This window comes from Chlorocebus sabaeus, chromosome 21, assembly GCF_047675955.1.
Source record: "Chlorocebus sabaeus isolate Y175 chromosome 21, mChlSab1.0.hap1, whole genome shotgun sequence".
Classification (NCBI taxonomy): Eukaryota; Metazoa; Chordata; class Mammalia; order Primates; family Cercopithecidae; genus Chlorocebus; species Chlorocebus sabaeus.
In genome coordinates this window covers 115861580-115881218 of record NC_132924.1, presented here as the reverse complement: position 1 = coordinate 115881218, position 19639 = coordinate 115861580, and the positions used below count along the sequence as shown (strand labels likewise).

Here is a 19639-nt window from a genome sequence, read left to right as displayed (position 1 = left end):
GTGGAGACTGTTACTTCATACTGTAAACTCACATGTGTAGGACAGGTTCAGATCCAGGTGCCCGAGCTCAATTTGGAGGACATGCCATTCTTGGCACTATTCATTCTGAGCTACAGTTTTCTTTGTCTACTTCTGTAAGACATCTTTCTGGCTTGTATTTAGTGCTTAGCACACCAAACTACTGCCCTTCAATTATGATAACAGTGAATCATTTTTGTGTGCTTACTATATAGCACATAATTTACTATACAGCATGTAACTCATACAAGTTAAGAATGTGTTTTTCATTTTATCATCACAACCAGCTATGGGATTCCCCATTTTACAGATGATCAAATGAGCTTTCTGGAGGTGACATGACTCTCCCATCTCCCAGAACAGCAGCTCCCAGCCAGAGCTGACCCTGCCTTCACCTATGATCTTGGCAAAGCAGCCAGAGCTGGAAAGAACCAAAAGGGAAGCTTTCAATTACTTTTAGTCACTTTGTCCCCCTTTTTTTCTCTCCTCCTTTCCTGCATTTTTCTCCATCTCCAGGTACAGTTTGGGATGTGGATGCCTGTCCCCACACAAAAACACTTGGGATTCATTCCTGATGCCCAAGTTCATCCCGATTTCCCCCCCTTTAAAGTCAGATCTCACCTACCTGTTTGGTCAGAGAGATGTGTGTTTTAAAATCCCCCAGGAAGGAGGCAGGGACTGTGCCCTCAGATGATTATTGGTGAAGTGGATTTAAGCTTAATTTCAGTTTAACAGAATGTTGCTGTGTCTCTGCCTAGGACAGGCAGCCCATTTTGGCCGTGGGTGATGAGGGAAGCCCACAGAGGCCCAGGATTTGTGACCTGTGGCTGCCAGTGTCTGCAGAGCCAGAATTGAGCTAATCCCATGAAAGGATGGGCGCTGATGGGCAGTTGTATGGTCGGTTGCTATGGGGCTTGTTGATATCTCAAATTCCAGGTGACAAGATCAATGCATGCTTGGGGGGCCCCTTCCCAGCAGGCTCTGGCAGCTACAAACTGGTTCAGGTGTGGAAGATCATACTACTTTACCTTTGGTTTTTCTTTGGAAAACAAGAAGACAGATGACAACAAGCATTCTGCCAGTGGGCAGGCAAGAATTCTCTTCGGGAAAATGGATGTTCATGGCTCTTCCCCACATTGGCCTTGAAAGAGCGTGGCTGGAGAGTGGCTATTATTAAAATATAAAAAAAACAAACAAAAAAAAAAAAAAAACAGAAGATGCTGGTGAGGCTGCAGAGGAAAGGGAATGCTTATACACTGTTGGCCCGAGTGTAAATTAGTTCATGGAAAAAGTAATGCAGAAAGCACTTTGGAGATTTCTGAAATAATTTAAAAGAGAACTACCTTTCCACCCAGCAATTCCTTTAATTCCAATTATTTCCAAAGGAAAATAATTGTTCTGCCAAAAACAAGTAAGTTACCACATAACTTACCATACGGCACGTAACTCATATAAGAATGGCTTTTTCATTTTATCATCACAACCACCTATGGAATTGCCCATTTTACAGAGATCCAATGGGCTTTCTGAAGGTGAAGTGACTTGCTCAAGGTCACACAGCCAGTAGGTTGTAAAGATGGGATGTAAGTATGTTGATCTAACTCTAGGGCCTCCATGCTCTGCCATAGGGCATTCTGCTTTGCCTCCTCCAAACCGATCCTTGGTGCAGCCTCACTGAGGTGGCAGGCAGCAGATATTGTTATCTCCTTTTTAGAGATGAACAATCTAAAGCTCAGAGGTGAAGTGACTTCTCCAGGGTCACTTGTCTAAGGAAAGCAGAGATCATACTAGAACCTTCCCTATTCAGACGAAGTTTGTTCCCCTTCATGTCGCTACAGAGTTGAGTCTTTCAGACCTCCTAGTAGTCGGAAAAGTGTCAGATTCCAAATTCTTTTTTTTTTTTTAACACTTTCTTCTCCAAATCCCACCACATCTTTATCCTAAGCTCTTACTCAACTCCTCCTTGGGTTCCAGTATCCTTTATCATTCTCCAACCAGATTGTCAGATTTTAGGCTGTCTTCCCCACAAATTCCCAGCTCCTCTCCTCATCCATTTTTTTTTTTTTTTTCTAAGCTACCGGTCTACCCCATGGCACAATTTCTCTTTATCCAATAAGGAATTGTTTTCATTACTATCTCAACCCAGGAATCACTGAATCTGGAGAGTGAAGGGAGTCCTCTGTGTGATCCAAAAAAGTCTGACTTGTAAGATGGAGTCGATGGCCATGGAAAACATGCAGGTTTTATGCCCAGAGGGAAGTTTATAGTTCTGTTTATTCTTCAGGCTTCCATGTATGAGTAAATGGGGAAGCCTCTAGCACTTGAGACTAAACCTAAATTATTTTAAGGATAGATTGATTGCTGTAATATAATGATGAGTCTTTATGTTCACATTTCAGCCACTCCTTGACCACTCTCTTGTTTGGCCTATTAGAGCTGCTTAAGTGAGTCTAGGCTGCCTTAGATAGGAAGCAGAAGAAAGCCAGGACAGAGTGTGGGAGAAACACCCATGTAGGTTCTTATTATTATAACATCTAGGATCTGTTTCATGATACTCAGAGTTTAATATATGATATATGTATGTATTTTTCTAAATTGTACTAGCTCTAGATTGAGTCTCACAAGATAGGTTTGGTGATAAATCCAGTCAACTGGGTTCCTTTTACTCATTTAGCTTATAAAATTCTAGACTGTGTCATCCATTTGGAAGGCAGCCAACGGGTCAGCCATTTCCTCAAGATCGTCTTGGCCAGGAGGGCCTTCAAAAGGCTCCCAAGGCTCAGAACTGAGTGCTTCATCCACACAAGCACCAACACAATTCCAATTGAGAACCTTTCGCCCTAGGGCCACTGTGTTTGAGCAGGTTCTGCACTTTGCCCCTCTGTAGAACCCATGTCTTCTGTTCCATTTCCCAGTCTTGGGTAAGGCAGCAGAAGGGGGTTGGCACATGACATGTGTACCTTTTCTATTCAAATACAAAGCTTGTTATCTGTAGTCCTGCAGTTCTGTAAAACACTGGAACTTATTCCTCCTATCTAGCTGTAATTTTGTGTCATTTAATCTTTTTGTATCCTCCTCCCAACAAAAACATAAATTTAAAACAAGAATAAAAAATATAAAGTTTGAAGTGCTTATTCCTTTCCTGTTAGAATAATCTAGTTAATTTTCTTATGGGTTTAGATTATCTAAACTCAAATGCCTTTGTAGAGCTTTCCTTCAGGGAAATCCACTACAGCTGTATAAATTTTCCTCTTATGTTTGAAATCATATTTATTTACTCACAAATATTTATTGAATTCCTGAAGTGATATTCCAAGAGTTCTTCTATGCTATTTGGAAACAGCAATGAAGAAGACAGAAAAGGTTCTTGTTTTCATTGCATTCATGTGTACATGTGCATGCATTCATGCACATGTGAGGAGGTATAGAAATGGGATGCACATACATTACTTTCAGTACATGATGAGTACATATTACTAAAATAGGATAAAGTGATAATATAATATGGGATGACTGCTGAAGTGCTGTTATGTAGAGTGGTCAGGAAGGGTCTCTTTGGGGAGGTGGCATTTAAGTTAACACCTGAATAAAAAGGAACCAGCCATTTGCAGGTAGAGTTAGGAGGGCTTTCATGATTTCCTTCTGAGTCTGTAACAGAAATAATTCAACACACACAACTGATTGCTATTTAAAATTAAGTAACCGTGTCATCTAGCCTATGGATATATACCTTGTCGTGGGTTTTGATTGTATGAAGGACGTTCATCAGTATATTGAATTATTCTTGTTAAAGTTAATGTAAAATATTTTTGACATGAAATGATATTCATGAAATATTGTTGGGTTAAGGGACTAACTTCTAAAACTACATATTTTATGATCTAATTTTATTAAACTGAGTGATTTTGACTTTTTTATTTTGATAATATGCATATTTTATAATACCACAAATTTTTTTATTTAGTTAAAATATCTAAAAGAGAAACAATTGTAATAATAAAATTTTCTGAGAGAGGGTCCTACTTATTCTTGAGGAAGGAATTGCTAGTGGTAAACTATGTTTTTATAGTGAGAAATACGTTTAGATAGCAACTACACTAATTGCATATTTTGTCTCTGTGTGCTTTTTATACAGATAATTGCATCACTTTCTTATTAAAAATTTACATTTAAAAACTCGCTATTATCCTTATTTTCTATGGAGAAATTAAGGCATGGAGAAATTGTGTAACTTGTTAAGGTTACACCTAGTGTTAAAGCAGAAGAACCAAGTTTTAAACTTAGGTCTGTCACTTGACAAAGTTCAAGTTCCTAACCACAGTGCTTTACTGCTTTTAAAGAGGCAATTTTATAATATAGGAAGGTGCTTCATAATCCAAGACTTCACTGTAGGTAAATTTGTCAACTTCCTATGGTAATGGGAGCATGGGGCAGGAAAGGTAAGCTAGCATTGAACTCATGAGATAAAATGGGTATACATGCGCATTCCTGTGACCTGGAGAATTAGTACACATGGAAACTGGACAAGGCCCATGGGACCTTACATGGACCAGAAACTAGATAGGAATCACTCCTTTATAAAGTGAGGTACACAAAGAGATACATAGTTAGTGAAAGGATGAGCTAGAAAACTAATCCTAGAAGCAGTTAACAAAGAATATTATTTATCTTGGTCTTGGCTTTGGGTGAAGGATTTTTAAAAATTTCCTCTGAGTATTCATGGTCACTGAACAGTCATCCCATTGGAGATTGAGATAGACATTCTATGACCAAGAAGACATATACTGAGAATTATAAAATAAAATGATATTGGGTCTGTAGCACTCCAATTTCTTGACAGAGGCAAGCATGAATATTTCCTAGAAAACCCACGTTTACTCCAGTATTTAAAGAATTATGAAAGATAAATTCACATCAAGTTACATAGTGCACAAGGAAATAGGCCACCCTGAGTGAGAGTCAGCAGACTACTGAAAACAAGATGCAAAAAGGCATCAAATGCTGGCATTGTCAGATAAGAATTCCCAGTAGATGCTTAATATACTTATAAAAAGAAAATAATTTTAAAATACACAAGGAACAAGATGCGTTCAAAAATGACAACTCATATTTGTAAATGACCCAAATGGAGTTTCTAGAAATAAAAAATATAATTTAGATGAACAAAGTCAGTTGAAACATTAAATTACTGGAGCTGAGGTGTGAATTAGTAAACTAAACAGTAGTTTTAAAGAAATTATCCAGATTGTAGCATAGAGAAGCAAAAAGAAGAAAAATATGACTGAATAGGTAAGAAGACTAGATGATAGTATGAAAGAAAATTGAATATAAGATATAGCTATACTTCTGACCATATCTTCTTCAATAAAATGTGGACAACAATCAGGTATACCGATTTAAGTTTTGGCCCCAAGAGGATTTCCCTTCACCACTACCTTTCAGAACCATACTTGGTTAGACTGTAATGATCCTTCAAGAATAATGTGGAGACCCATCTGAAAAAAATGACCACATGTTTCTCAACTGGAAATATGAAATTTCTATGAAACTTGGGTGTGGTTTGAAGGTAAGAGGAGAAAAGCATGAGTGGGTACCATGACACTCTGAGATGTGCTCTTGAAATTGAATTGTACCTTCTTCCAGCTGTATTTAAGTATGGTCTCGATTATATATTTTCCATTTAATAACAGAGAGAATGCTCTGGGCACAGCCAACGTTACAGTTTTGCAGATCAGATAATACCTTGTTCTGAATGCCATTATAAGGTATCCGTTACAGAGGCAGGAGCAACGTTTCAAAAGAAAAGGGGGTCGTTGGCCGGTAAGAGTATAGCTTTACACCAAAACTCTGCACCTGTCTTCAGGGCAATTCTCCAGGTGGCCTTGGACCAACTCAGTACCTCCCCATTTCTTGCTTGTAGTTCTCAAGAATGACTGTACAATGTGCTGGTAATGTAACATCCTGAGATTAGGAGGAACTGGCTAGAACAACCAGGGCTCTGTTCCAGTCCCTTCTAGAAGTAGGATGCCCTTCAATGTTTTGCCAAGCATGTCAAGTTGCTTAGGATATAACACCCAGAGTGGCTGCTCTCTGAGGTCCCTCAGTGGCAGAGCAAGTAGGGAAGGCACAGACAAAGTTTCATCCACCATTGGCAGCTTTCTTGAGCCTAGTGGAACTGGCTTTCCCTGAATCTTAGGCCTCTGTTTTCCCTTGCTGCCTGTATGTAATAAACACTCTTCATGTAATTTGTGTGTGTGAGCATTCTTTCTCTCTGGGATCTGGAAAGCAACAAAAGTATAACCCAAGATGCAATGGTCTGAAGTGCCAATCAGGGCACAGCGAACCTGTTCCACACTGCCTTGTGATTCTCTTATTGGGGAATTTCAGGATCTCCTTAGAGCATCCGTATCTATCATAGGATCTTCAAGAACAACTGGGTCTGCTTAGTCTATGGCCCAAGCAGCAGGAAGCTTTCATCATGGGCTTGTTCTGCCACAGAACCCTCTCTTGCAATGGCTCCAGCTTTACAGATTACATAGTAAATGGAATAGAGTAGCACAATCAAATGCAGTATATCCAAAGTTTAATTCAAAGTCCGAAGACTTGGCATTGCACCTCTTTCTCTGTGGTAGATGATCTAAGGTGCAGCAGCTTATTTCTCACATTAGAGGAGATATTTTGACATGCCCCAAACCTCTGGACTACTCCAAAACTCACCATTATAGAAGGTTCCTGAACTTCGCAGATTTTATGTTGGCCTGGGATACGTGTGTCATATTGTCATACTGAGGCATCTAGAGAGCTTTATAATTCCTATTGACTGAGAACAACCAGATGTCATTAACGTAATGTACCAGCTTTGTTTCAAGGTGACTAAAGTTCTGCCAAAATATATTATGATAGAAAACCAGCTAAAAAGAGCCTTGAGATAAAACAGTTAAAGGCTATTACTGACCCTTCCACTTGAAGGAAACTGTATCTGATTGTTTTTATTGGGTATTTCTGAGCACCCTTCTAGAAGAAATTTTACCCTCACCTTTCCAGGAGCCACCCTTCCTGTCTGTGGATAGAACACTCCAGCTAGTCCTACAGATGCTCTCCTCATCCCCAGTCTATCCATTCATACTCATGCCCACCCACAAGCACAGAAACAGCTGTGCCTGCCCAAGAGCTGTGGTTTCCTCCTCCTGTCCCACCTTGGCAGGGCCCTCAGGCTCATGCAAGGGGAGCTGGGTAGGAGAGAGTTGAGGTTCTTGCTCAGATCTTTGATCTGTGCCCAGCACTGTGTCTTCAACGCTGCAGAGGTATATGCTGCTGTCTTCAGGGCTCGTGTTGCTCACAGTTAGAGTTGAGAATGTTAGGTTTGGGCGACTGATGGGAAACTTGTCAATGACAAATCCACTCTCATATGTGGCCTCAGAGCCCTGATTTGCAGTGGCAATCAGTGTCATGCTCTGTCCAGGTTGCTGACGGTACCAGAACATCATGGTGACTTGGCTATCGACTTGACACTGGATCGTCACGGAGGTTCCACGTTGACAGACATCCCTGCTTGGCTTTTGAGAGACGACAGCACTGAACACAGAGCCTAATTCCAGAGAGATATGCATGAGGACTGACAAGCTTGGAGTCAGATGTCTCGCCAGGCAGGAACGTCTCTGCTTTGTCACTCCAATGCCACCTCAGCTCCCAAAGGACCCCAGGGCACTGCCTCCTTTTTATTGTGCCAACAATTACTCTGTTATGATCCTTTAATCTAACATATCCCCTTCATCTTCTGTCTGGTGGCTTCAGACTCTCTGAAGAGAAAGTCTTTCCACCTCTCCACCCAGCATTAACATTAACCCCAGACTCCTCACAAGCCAAGGCTCATACCTCGTCCCAGCAGAAGGAGCAGAAAACCCAGCATCTTCTAGTGATGGCCTCTCCCCTGAGAAAAGGCACTAAGAAGTGAAACTCAAGTTCATCTTTGCTTCCTACAGCGTAGCTCCTTCCTGCTCTGTTTCCCTCCTCTAACAGGTGGTTGATTTTCTGCAAGATATGCAAAAATCAGTCTTCCCCCTGGTGGAACTGTGTGGCTCTTCACTCAGGATGAGTCTTCATGCCCAAGCCTTGCAGCATGCACCGGCAACTCACCACTGTTCTCCCACCACTTTACCATCTGTCATTACTGAACACCAGTCGGTGCTACTGTCTGGGTGTAGAGCAAACAGTGGGGTGCAGAATTGACTTCAAAGAACTAAAGGTAATATGTTAGAATATAAGGGAACTTCATAACAGTATTTCAGCTGTCTGCTGGGTCTTCATGGTTATCTCAAACTGAACTCATTCCTCCCCCAGCACATACACACACCAATAAACGGGCTCTTATTCCTCAGTTCCCCTCTCCCAATAAATGGCATCCCTGCTCTTCTTGCACGTTAGGCTCAAGAATTCCATAAGCCTCTTTTTTTCTTCACCTACCTTATTTGCCAATTCACAAATTAAATGTGTTGTCTCTTATATCTCTTCCTTTGTTTCAGTTATCACAGTCATAACTATTTTTTTGTCTTTGCTTAATTCCTGGATACTTGTAATATAGTTTCTTCTATTCTAATTCAACTTGGTCTAGGCCATGAAACAGATCATGCATGTGTAAAACTTGACCACAATGCTATGATCTTTTTCCATTATCAAGCTGATTTCTCATATCATGTAACTGCTTAAAATAGTTCATTTTTGCATAAAAGTAGATCTAAGTTTTTGAGCACTTACTCTGCTTTTCTTTTTTTTTTTTTTTTTTTTGGAGACGGAGTCTCGCTCTGTCGCCCAGGCTGGAGTGCAGTGGCCGGATCTCAGCTCACTGCAAGCTCCGCCTCCCGGGTTCACGCCATTCTCCTGCCTCAGCCTCCCAAGTAGCTGGGACTACAGGCGCCCGCCACCACGCCCGGCTAGTTTTTTGTATTTTTTAGTAGAGACGAGGTTTCACCGTGTTAGCCAGGATGGTCTCGATCTCCTGACCTCGTGATCCGCCCGTCTCGGCCTCCCAAAGTGCTGGGATTACAGGCTTGAGCCACCGTGCCCGGCCTGCTTTTCATACATTTATTTAAGTCTATTTTTTGGTTTGGCTATTTATTATTGTTACACTATTTTTACAGATTAGGAAATTTTAGAGGTAAGACCTAGAGACCTTAAATAACCTATCCAAGTTCCTATAATCCAAGAGTAAGTAACAGAGTCAGGACTCAAGTCAATGCCTATGTGATCACAAATCTCAAGTGTTAATATCAACACTATCAAGAATTGTCTGAGTTTTGCAGTTGCCTGTGCCTCAGTAAAGTACAGTCTGGTGGGTAACTGAAAATGATAGGCCTAACACTCTACAGAATACTAGGAAACTCTAGAAAGACAGCCTTGCAAAAACTAACCTATCTTATTTGATTCTGAGATTCTCTCTATTATAAGATGTTCTATTAAATACCGAATTGTTACTTTTGGGTGGTGTTTAGTACTACCACATTAAAGGTGAAGATTGATTATAGGTCTTACTCATATTTCAAAGAAAATAGAATTGTGAAAAGCAATTTACCTTATAATAGAGAAAATGTGACACTTTAACAATATTTCAGTAACTTGTTCATATGAGGAGTGTGTGTGAAGCCTTTACATCTATTGGACATGACTCAGACAGTGACTTGAGGTAAACTCTGCTAAGTAGAAATAGTAAAAGATATAGAATACTTCAGTTTTTATTGACATGTAGATATATTTTTAAATCTTTTAGTCAATTGTATCAAACTCTCTGCCAAAATAACCCAGCATCTTTTTCATTTCATTTATCCTAAAAGCTTCTGAAAATTAACAAATGATCCCTATTCTTTACTAAATTCCAAATCTTTGCCTCTTCATCAGTATTCTCTTTGTTTGAAAAAAAAAAAAAAAAAACAAACCAGCAAACATATTCCCCTCCCTTTTCATGCTTTTCAAACTGCAGTGGTCTCTACATTTTTCTCTCAGGGAATGTTATGGATACTAAACTCTCGTTTAATTTTAATGTGTTTATTTATTGAATTAATACATGCACATAGTTAATGACTCAATTATAACAGAGAACAAAAAGTAAGTCCCCTCTCCAGAGACAAACAGTCTTTCAAGTGTTTTGGTACATATTCTTAGAAATAATAGTTCTTGCTTGCTCAAGTTTATGTAAATCTGACCCTTTCTTGTTTTACACAGGAAACACACAGTCCAAACCTTCCTGTACTTCGCTTCTTTAATTAGCAATGTGGTTCTTATCAGCGTATTTCAAAGTTGATTTTATTAAAAAATACACAGAATCGTGCCATTATTTTCCATTTTATTATGAAAATTTTCAAACATCTATAGAAGCTGAAAGTATCATACCGTGAACACGCATGTACCCACCGCCTAGGTTCTAGATAAAACCATTATTGCTTTACCACATAACTATCCATCTATCCATCCTTCTATTTGTCCATCAATCCATCTAATTTTGTAATTCATTGAAAAGTCAGTTGAAGGCATACTTCACTTCTAAGCAGTTCAGCACACATATAATTAACTGGAGTTCAAGGTGTTTTTCAGGTAAAATTTGCTTACAGCGCCATGCACAAATCTTGAATACTGTTAAACAAGTTTTGACAAATGCATACACTGTGTAACCTACCAAATTATAGAATATTACCATTATCTCCAAGATTTTCTCATGCCTTTAGTTTTCCCCACTGCTAACCCCTTAGAGGCAACCAGTGTTCTGATTTCTTTATTATAAATTATTATTTTCTAGAATTTTATATAAATGGAATAACATCATACACTCTTCTATGCAAAGTTTCTTTCACTCAGAATAATGTTTTTAAGATTTGTCCAAGTCGTGTGTATTAGTACTTCATTCCTTTTTGTGGCAGTGGAATATGTCACCATATGGATATACTACCGTTTGTTTAGCCACTCTCCTGGAGATGGACATTCAAGATGTCTCCAGGTTTTGGCAAGGATTAATTCACTTTCTGTAAACATTCTGGTTTAAGTCTTTTTTTGTAGATGTATGTTTTTATTTCTCTTAAGTAAATACTTAGGAGCATAATTGCTGGCTCATAGGGATAGATGATCATGGGGTTTAGTTTTATAACAAACTATTAGAACTTTTTCCAAATTGGTTGTACTATTATCCACTTTCTCCAACAATCTATGTGACTTCTGGGACTCCAAATTTTTGCCAGCATTTGGTGTTGCCAGGTGGTTTAATTTGAGTGGGTATGTGGATGGTTAGTGGTATCTCATTGTGGTTTTAATGTGTATTTCCTATTTGTCTGCCCTTTTGCCAGTACCACATTCCTTTGATTATTGTGGGTTTATAGTAAGTCTTGAAGTCAGATAGTGAAAGTACTCCAAGTGTGTTCTTTCTAAATAACGTTTTGATTATTCTAGAGTGTCAGGAGCTCAGCAGAGCTGAAAAAGAGTGCTGAGGACTTAGGTACTCATTTTAACATATTTTTAAAATTTCAACTTTTATTTTAGATACAGGGGGTACATATGCAGGTTTGTTACATGGGTATATTGCACCCAGGTAGTGAGCCAATTAAAGCAACAAGCCCAAAAGGAAAGAGTTAAGTCTTTAATTACCTCCTTCAATAGTGTAAGCAAGAGTCTAAAGCCAGAGAAAGTACTGACTCACCCTGTTCCATTTTTCTCTGTGGAAATGACCTGGTCAAGGGTTAGTTGGATTAGTACAGACATGGGTTTGTCTCACTGTTGGGGGGCCCTGCAAGGAGAAAGTGGAATCTCACTGGGTACTCAGAGTGGAGAAAAGTGTCTTTAAGTTTTCTGTTCCTCTCCTATTAGGAGGCCTTGACAGAGGCACCTGAAAAAGACCTCTACATAGACCTCAGATAAAGAGACCTAAGAATGAAGGACTCTGAGCTGGCAATATAAATATGCACAAGGGCGTGACCAGCCAGGGGGTCCTTGACTGCAACTCCCTTCAAAGGCTGCAATGCATTGGCTGTGCACCAAGTCTGGGGTGGACAGAACAGCCTCTCCACACCCTGTAAACCTGCCAGGTAAAGCCTTTGTGATTACCTATGGCCTGAAACATCGTACATAGACTTCTAACCAAGAGTGGGACTTCTCATAAATTCTTTGTGTTCATATACCTTCTAGAATCAGCTTTTTAGTTTCTTAGAAAACAAAAACAGTTGAGATAACAATTGAGATTTTAATGACTGTAGATAAAATTTAGAGAGTACTAGTTTTAACATGTTTAGTCTTTTTAAAATTCCCACTTTTATTTTAGATACAGGGGGTACATATGAAGGTTTGTTACACGGGTATACTGCACCCAGGTAGTGAACATAGTACTCAATAGGTAGTTTTTCAACCTATGTCAACCTCCCTCTCTCTTCCCCTCAAGTAGTGCCCAGTGTCAATTGTTCCCATGTTTATGTTCATATGTGCTCAATGTTTAGTTCCCACTTGTAAGTGAGAACATGTAGTATTTGGTTTTCTGTTCCTGCATTAATTTACTTAGGACTATGGCCTTCAGCTCTGTTTATGTTGCTGCGAACAAACTGATTTCATTCTTTTTTAGGGCTGTGTAGTATTCCATAGCGTATATGTTTTCTTCATCCAATCTGTCATTGATAGGCACCTCGATTGATTCCATGTCTTTGCTATTGTGAATTGCACGGTTTTGAACATATGAGTGCATTTTGGTATAATATTTTAGTTTCCTTTGGATGTATAATCAATAATGGGATTACTAGGTGGAAAGGTAACTCTGTTTTAAATTATTTGAAAAATCTCCAACCTGCTTTCCTCAGTGCCTGAACTAATTTACATTTCCAGCAACAGTGTATAAGCATTCCTTTTGGGTGGAGTGTTCTGTATTTATCTATTAGTTTAAACTGGTTAAGTGTTGAGTTTAAATCCAGCATTTCTTGGTTAGTTTTCTGTCTAACAATGATCTGTCTAACACTCTCAATGATCTGTCTAACACTGTCAGTGGAGTTTTGAAGTTTGCCACTGTTATTGTTTGGTTGTCTAAATCTTTTCATAGGCCAAGAATAACTTGTTTTATAGATATGGGTGTTCCAGTGTTGGATGCATATATATTTAGGATTGTTAGGTCTTCTTGTTGGATTGTACTCTTTATCATTATAGTAATGCCCTTCATTGTTTAACATGTTTTATCTAATATAAGAATAGCAACTCCTGTCCTTTTTTGTTTTTCATTTGCATGATAGATATTTTCCCCTCTCTTTGTTTTGAGCCTGTGGATGTTGTTACATGTGAGATGGGTCTCTTGAAGGCATTGATGGCTGGGTCTTGTGTTTTTATCCAGTTTGCCACTCAATGTCTTTTAAGCAGGTGTTTAGCCCATTTATATTTGAGATTAGTATTGATATGTGTGATTTTGATCTCATACCCATGTTGTTCGCTGGTTGTTATGTAGACTTGATAGTGTAGTTGCTTTATAGGGCCTATGGGCTATGTGTTCAAGTGTTTTATGGCAGCAGGTTCTTTAGATTCCATATTTAGCACTCCCTTAAGGACCTTTTGTAAGGATGGTCTACTTAGAACAAATTTCCTCAGCATTTGCTTGTCTAAGAAGGATTTTATTTCTCTTTCATTTTTGAAGCTTAGTTTGACAGGATATGACATTTTTAGTTGAATTTTTTTCAGGATGCTGAAAATAGTCTCCTAATCTCTTCTGGTTTATAAGTTTTCTGCTGAGAAGTCTGTGGCTAGCCTAATGTGGTTTCCTCTGTAGGTGACTTGACCCTTCACTCTAGCTGCCTTTATAATTCTTTTCTTTTACCTTGACCTTGGTGAATCTGATGACTATGTGTCTTGGGGATAGTTGTCATATATAGTAACTAGCCAGGGTTCTCTGTATTTCTTGGAATTTAATTTCAACCTCTCTAGCAAGATTAGGCAATTTTTGGTGTTTTTCAAATATATTTTTGAAATTGCTTACTCTTTCTCCTTCTATTTTGGGAATGCCAATGAGTCATAGATTTGGTATCTTTACATAATCCTATATTTCTTAGAGGTTTTGTTCATTTATTTGTTTATTTATTTATTTATTTTTTGACAGCATCTCGCTCTGTCACCCAGGCTGGAGTGCAGTGGTGCTATCTCGGCTCACTGCAAGCTCCGCCTCCCGGGTTCACACCATTCTCCTGCCTCAACCTCCCAACTAGCTGGGACTATAGGCGCCTGACACCATGCCTGGCTTTTTTTTTTTTTTTTTTTTTTTGTATTTTTTAGTAGAGACGGGGTTTCACTGTGTTAGCCAGAATGGTCTTGATCTCCTGAACTCATGATCTGCCGGCCTCGGCCTCCCAAAGTGCTGGCATTACATGCATGAGCCCCCGTGCCCGGCTGGTTTTGTTCATTAAAAAAAATTTTTTTTTTCTTTATTTTCGTCTAAGTTGATTCAAAGAACTGGTCTTCAAGCATTGAGATTCTTTTCTCAGCTTGGTCTATTCTGTTGTTAATACTTCTTATTGCATTATTAAATTCTTGTAGTAAATTTTTGAGCTCTAGAAGTTTATTTTGATTCTTTCTCAAAATGGCTATTTCATCTTTCAGTTCTTGGATCATTTTACTGGGTTACTTGGATTCCTTGGATTGAGTTTCAACTTTCTTCTTAATCTCAGTGAGCTTCCTTTCTATCCGGATTCTGAATTTTGTGTTTGTCATTTCAGCCATTTCAGACTGGTTTTAAGAACCATTTCTAGGGAGCTAGTAACCCATTTGACTGTAAGGGGATATTGTGGCTTTTTGAACTGCCAGAGTTCTTGTGCTGATTCTTTCTCATCTGCTAGGGTTGGTGTTCCTTTAACTGTGGTGTAAGTTGAGTATGGTCAGTTGGCTACATTTCTGGATGCTTTCGGAGGGTCAGGGCTCTGTATAGAATCCACATTTGTGGGTGAATTCTTGCACTGGGTTTCACATCCTGCATATATAAGCACGATAATTTTAGTGTTGTAGTTTGTGCTGTGATCCAGTAGAAGGCACTTAAGAGGAATGGCCGGTAGCTAGGCTAACTTCCAGCTTGTGTGGCTCTTGGACTTTCTTGTTCACAGGCATGCTCTGAGGTGGGTGGGGGAGAGAGATGGCTCCCTCACAAGGTTTACTTCTAGGACTTGTGGGGAGCCACCTCCAATCCCTGGCACTGCACCTGCATTTCTTTTGTTAGGTGTTCCAGGCTGTAGCGGACTCTTGACGCAGAGGCTGCAACAATCCATAGACATGATTTATATTTCTGTTTTTTAAAACTGTCTTTCATTTCCTTTAGCAACTATTTTTAGCTTTTTGTATACAAGTCTTGCACGTCTTTGGCTAAATTTAAGTATTTTATGTTTTTTAATATAAATTCAGGTTTTAAAATTGAATTATCCAATTGTTTACCATTAGTATATAAAATATAAGTTTTATATGTTGTAATAGTAAATTAATGTATGAACTTATTAATATGAGTAGTTAATATTTAGGTTTCTTTTAATATTTGAATTAAATAGTTCTTTCATCTCTGAAAAAGGTTTTCCTTATCTTTTGATCTTTAGCTTTTTAGTATTTTTCTTGTTTTTATGTATCAGTACAATATGGAATAGAAGTGGTAAGAGTGAACATTATTGACTTGTTTATGATCTTGAACTTGTTTAATATTTAAGAAATAAAAATGGGAAGATGTTTAATATTTCTGTCATTAAATGTGACATAAGCTGTTGGTTTCTTTCAGGTGCCTTATTAGATTGAAGAAGTCCCTTTTTTTAACCTAATTTTCTGAGTGTTTTTATCATAAATGAGTTTGGGATTTTACCAAATGTTTTCTATCTGCAGGTATAATCAAATAGATTTTTAAAAATGTGTTAATAAGATGAATTACATTGATTGATTTTTAAATATTAGACCAAACTTGCTCCTAGAATAGACACTATTTAAATATTTGAATAATATTTTTGGATTCTGTTTTGATTTTTATTTATTGGCTTTTAGCTACATTTCTTTAATATTTTCAGGGCTATTATGGAAAATAAAGAATGATGCATTTAAAACTACTTGTCTACTTAATGTATTGTAGAAGTTTACTTAAAATATAAGAAATTTGCAACTAATAGATCTGTTTTTCCTACTTCCATCCTTTAAGTTTTAGTGTCATTCTGTATTATATATATTTTATATATCCTATAGTACAATGATGCAGTTTTTACTTTAACTAGTCTTACATATTATATAGAATTTTTAAGATTCTTTAATATCTGACTACATTTCATTTTTTCTTGTGCTCTTCATTTCTTCCTCACAATCCAAGCTTCCAACTGGTATTATTTCTTTTTCACCTAAGAGAATTCCATTGCCATTTACTATCATGTAGTTCTACTGTCAATGAATATTTTAATTTTATTTATATTCAGATAACTTTACTGTGGTATTTTAATTTTTTGCTGAATATTTTATATCAAATTCTGGGTTGACTTTTTCTATTTCTTGTAGCACTTTAAAGCTACAGTTCCCTTCTCTTCTGGTATTCACTTTTTTAAAATGAAAAATTATCGTTATTCATGTCATTGTTCCTGGTATGTATGATTTTTCTCTGGCTGTTTGAAGATTTTGTCTTATTTTCTAGTTTTGGACAATTTGACTGTGATGTGCCTAGGTAGGTGTTCTACAGATTATTTTTCTGAAATTCTTTTTATGTCTTTCAATATACTATTAAATTAGGCTATTTTTTAAAAATATTGTTTTTTATCCATGCTTTTTAATATTTATATCTCATCTTCTTTCACTCTTACTCCAATTGCACACATTTTGTACCTTTTGATATTTTTCTAAAGATCACTGAGGCCTTTAATTTTTTCGTATTTTTTCTCCTGTTCTCTAGATTTTGTAATTTCTATGGATATAACATCAAGTTTCTGAATCTTTCTTCTGTCATCTCTAATCTGCTCAAATTTCATTAAGTGAGATCTTATTTAATTTTCAAATATTGCAGTTTAAATTTTAAATTTTTCATTTATTTTTAATAGTTTTCATTATTGTTATAAACGTTCCTATTGTATTCATTATAAGAACATTTTCTTTTATATTCTTAAACATGATTATAATAGCTACTTTAAATTTCAGTCTACTAATTCCAGCATCCAGGTAAACTCAATTTGTATCCACTAATGACCTCTTCATTCAAATTAGGTCGTGTGATTTCTTTTCTTCATATGCCTAGTAATTTTTGCATTATATCTTGGACATCGTCCACAATATATCTAGATTTTGTTTTATCCTTCTAAGGATGGTTGGATTTTGTTTTAACAGGCATTTAACTTGGTTGGATTTATACTTCAAATTCTGTTTCCTACAGTGGGCAACAGCCGAAATCTCTATCTGGTTATTGGTTTAGCATTGCTAATTACAGTATTCCTCTCACATGCATAGTTTAGGCCTCAACCTGAGATTCAAACAGAGTTTGTCTGAAGAACATTGGGTTGTTATTTTTTGGACTTTCCCTTTCTTGGCTGTCTTTCCTAACTCTACAGCTGGCTTTTTAATGGGTTTCTATTTGACTGGGAACTACTTTTCAGCAAAAAGCTACAAAAACAGAAAACTTACCTTTCATCCAAGTGTTGACTTCCCTATAGTTTCTACCTGCTATTGGTTGCTTTGCAGTCCCTTAAGGTAGGCTTTAAAAATGCTTGTCCTGAGTTTATATTTGTTATTTGTGGCATGGGTCTTCTAAGAATTATGATGCCATTACCAGAACTGCATCAATCTTTTTAATGGCTTGAAAAATCAGCAGATTTTTGTCTTTTGGTTTCTACCTATATTTGATATTGCTGAATAATCTGAATTGGGATCACCTTCTCCAGGATGGATCTGGATTTTTAACAGGCCATGTAAACAAAGGCTACAAAATTGTGGATGAGTTACTCAGATGTCTGATTTAATAGATCCATAGTCTGCATTTTGGCATTATTTGAAAATGCAACCCTGGAGTCCCTTTGCTTTAGTCTGGGCCGGGTGCTAATTAGTTCCACTGCCCAGCTTTTATCCTGACATTTTTCTTTGTTTTTACTTTGAATGAGATTTTTTATTTCCTGTATCCCATTTGTTTTTTTCTTTTTGGTTTGTTTTCTCAGTTTGCTGAGACATACTACCCAGTAATTTCCTAAGAAAGCTTGAGATAGAGGTAAATGTTTTGGATCCTAACATAATTAAAAATGTCTTTTTATTTGCATTTTATTGATATCTTGGGTTAGTAGAGAAATCTAAGATTAAAATGATTTTCTATCAGAATTTTATTGATATTTCTTGCATCTTTTTTTTAGAATTCAGTGTTGCTATTTAGAAATGTGATGTTATTCCACTTTTGCATTATCTATGGCTTTTCTCTAAGTATAATTTTGATTTTTAACATTTTCTTTGTCTTTTGTAGTTTAGAATCATTTAGTCCCCAGTGTTCTGAAATCATGAAGGTATGCCTTAGTTTCAGTTGTTTTACAATAATCAGCCAACAACAGGCATTTTAAAATATGGAGGCTTACGTTTTTTCATTTCTGAGAACTAATTTTTATGGTATGATTTCTCTGATAATTTTTAAATTTTTTCCTGGACTTTCTCTTGGACAGCCATTGATTCTCCTGTGTTCACCCTTCAAGTCACTTATATTTTCTTTCATGTTTTCTGTTATATAACTTCTTGATATTTTGTTCTATTTTCTGGGATGTTATATCAAGTTTTCTTTTGACTCTTATTTTAAAATTTTATTTTGGCTTTCTTAAAGTTTCTCCCCGGAAAAAAAAAAATATATACATACATATATAATACACGTACACATATAAATATGTGTGTGTGTGTGTGTGTGTGTGTGTATATAATCTTACTCTGTTTTAGGGATGACATGTTTCTTATATCTGTCTTGGATAGAAACAATCATTTATGTGATTGCTATTTAGAACTCCACCTTTGTTTCTCTGTATTTCATATGCTTGCCTCAATTTTCTTTGTTCCCACAATTTACTTCATTTCTTTTCCTTTTTCTGTTTCTTGTTTTTTATTTTGTTTTTCTCTTCTTTCCTTTAATGTCTGTCTCTTTTGCTTTCTATCATAAATGTTAAGAAACTTTGTATACTAATGATCTTTGATTGTATATTGATTTTTAAGAGTAAAGCACTAAAAACGTGACTGGAAGCCTGGTAATATGGATGGTACTTGTTCACCAGGAGATTTTACTTGAAGAGATTTGGCGGGAAACCAGTCGTGTCATAAGGGACACTGAAATATCAGTATTTGTAAGTCTCTTTTCTGTGGGTGCTCAATTTCTTCAAATAAAAATGTATTATTATGCTACTGTAGGTATAGTTACCTAGTTGTTCTGTGCCAAAGGCAGTGGAGAGGTGTTGAGAGTTAATTCCCCCATGGGTCTCTGACATTTCTACAATCATATATCAACTTTTCATTTGGACTGTCTTGTCAAGAATGTTTGTATAGCAATCAGCCTGGAAGATAGAGATAACATCTCCCTCTGGATCTGTTTGCTATCCAGGATAATAAACATAATGTACCCCCGTGGAACAAAGATTGATCAGGTTTGAGAAAACCCACAGCATCCAGCAGCTGC

The 19639-nt window shown here is 37.2% G+C and overlaps 1 gene segment (V, D, J or C); it reads right to left on the bottom strand.

Moving 5' to 3' along the window:
• Positions 1–7080: 7080 nt before the first annotated feature.
• Positions 7081–8005, bottom strand: LOC103227065 (T cell receptor beta variable 29-1-like). The segment is given in 2 exon segments: positions 7081–7606; positions 7894–8005. Coding segments are annotated over 2 exon segments (510 nt in total).
• Positions 8006–19639: the final 11634 nt, after the last annotated feature.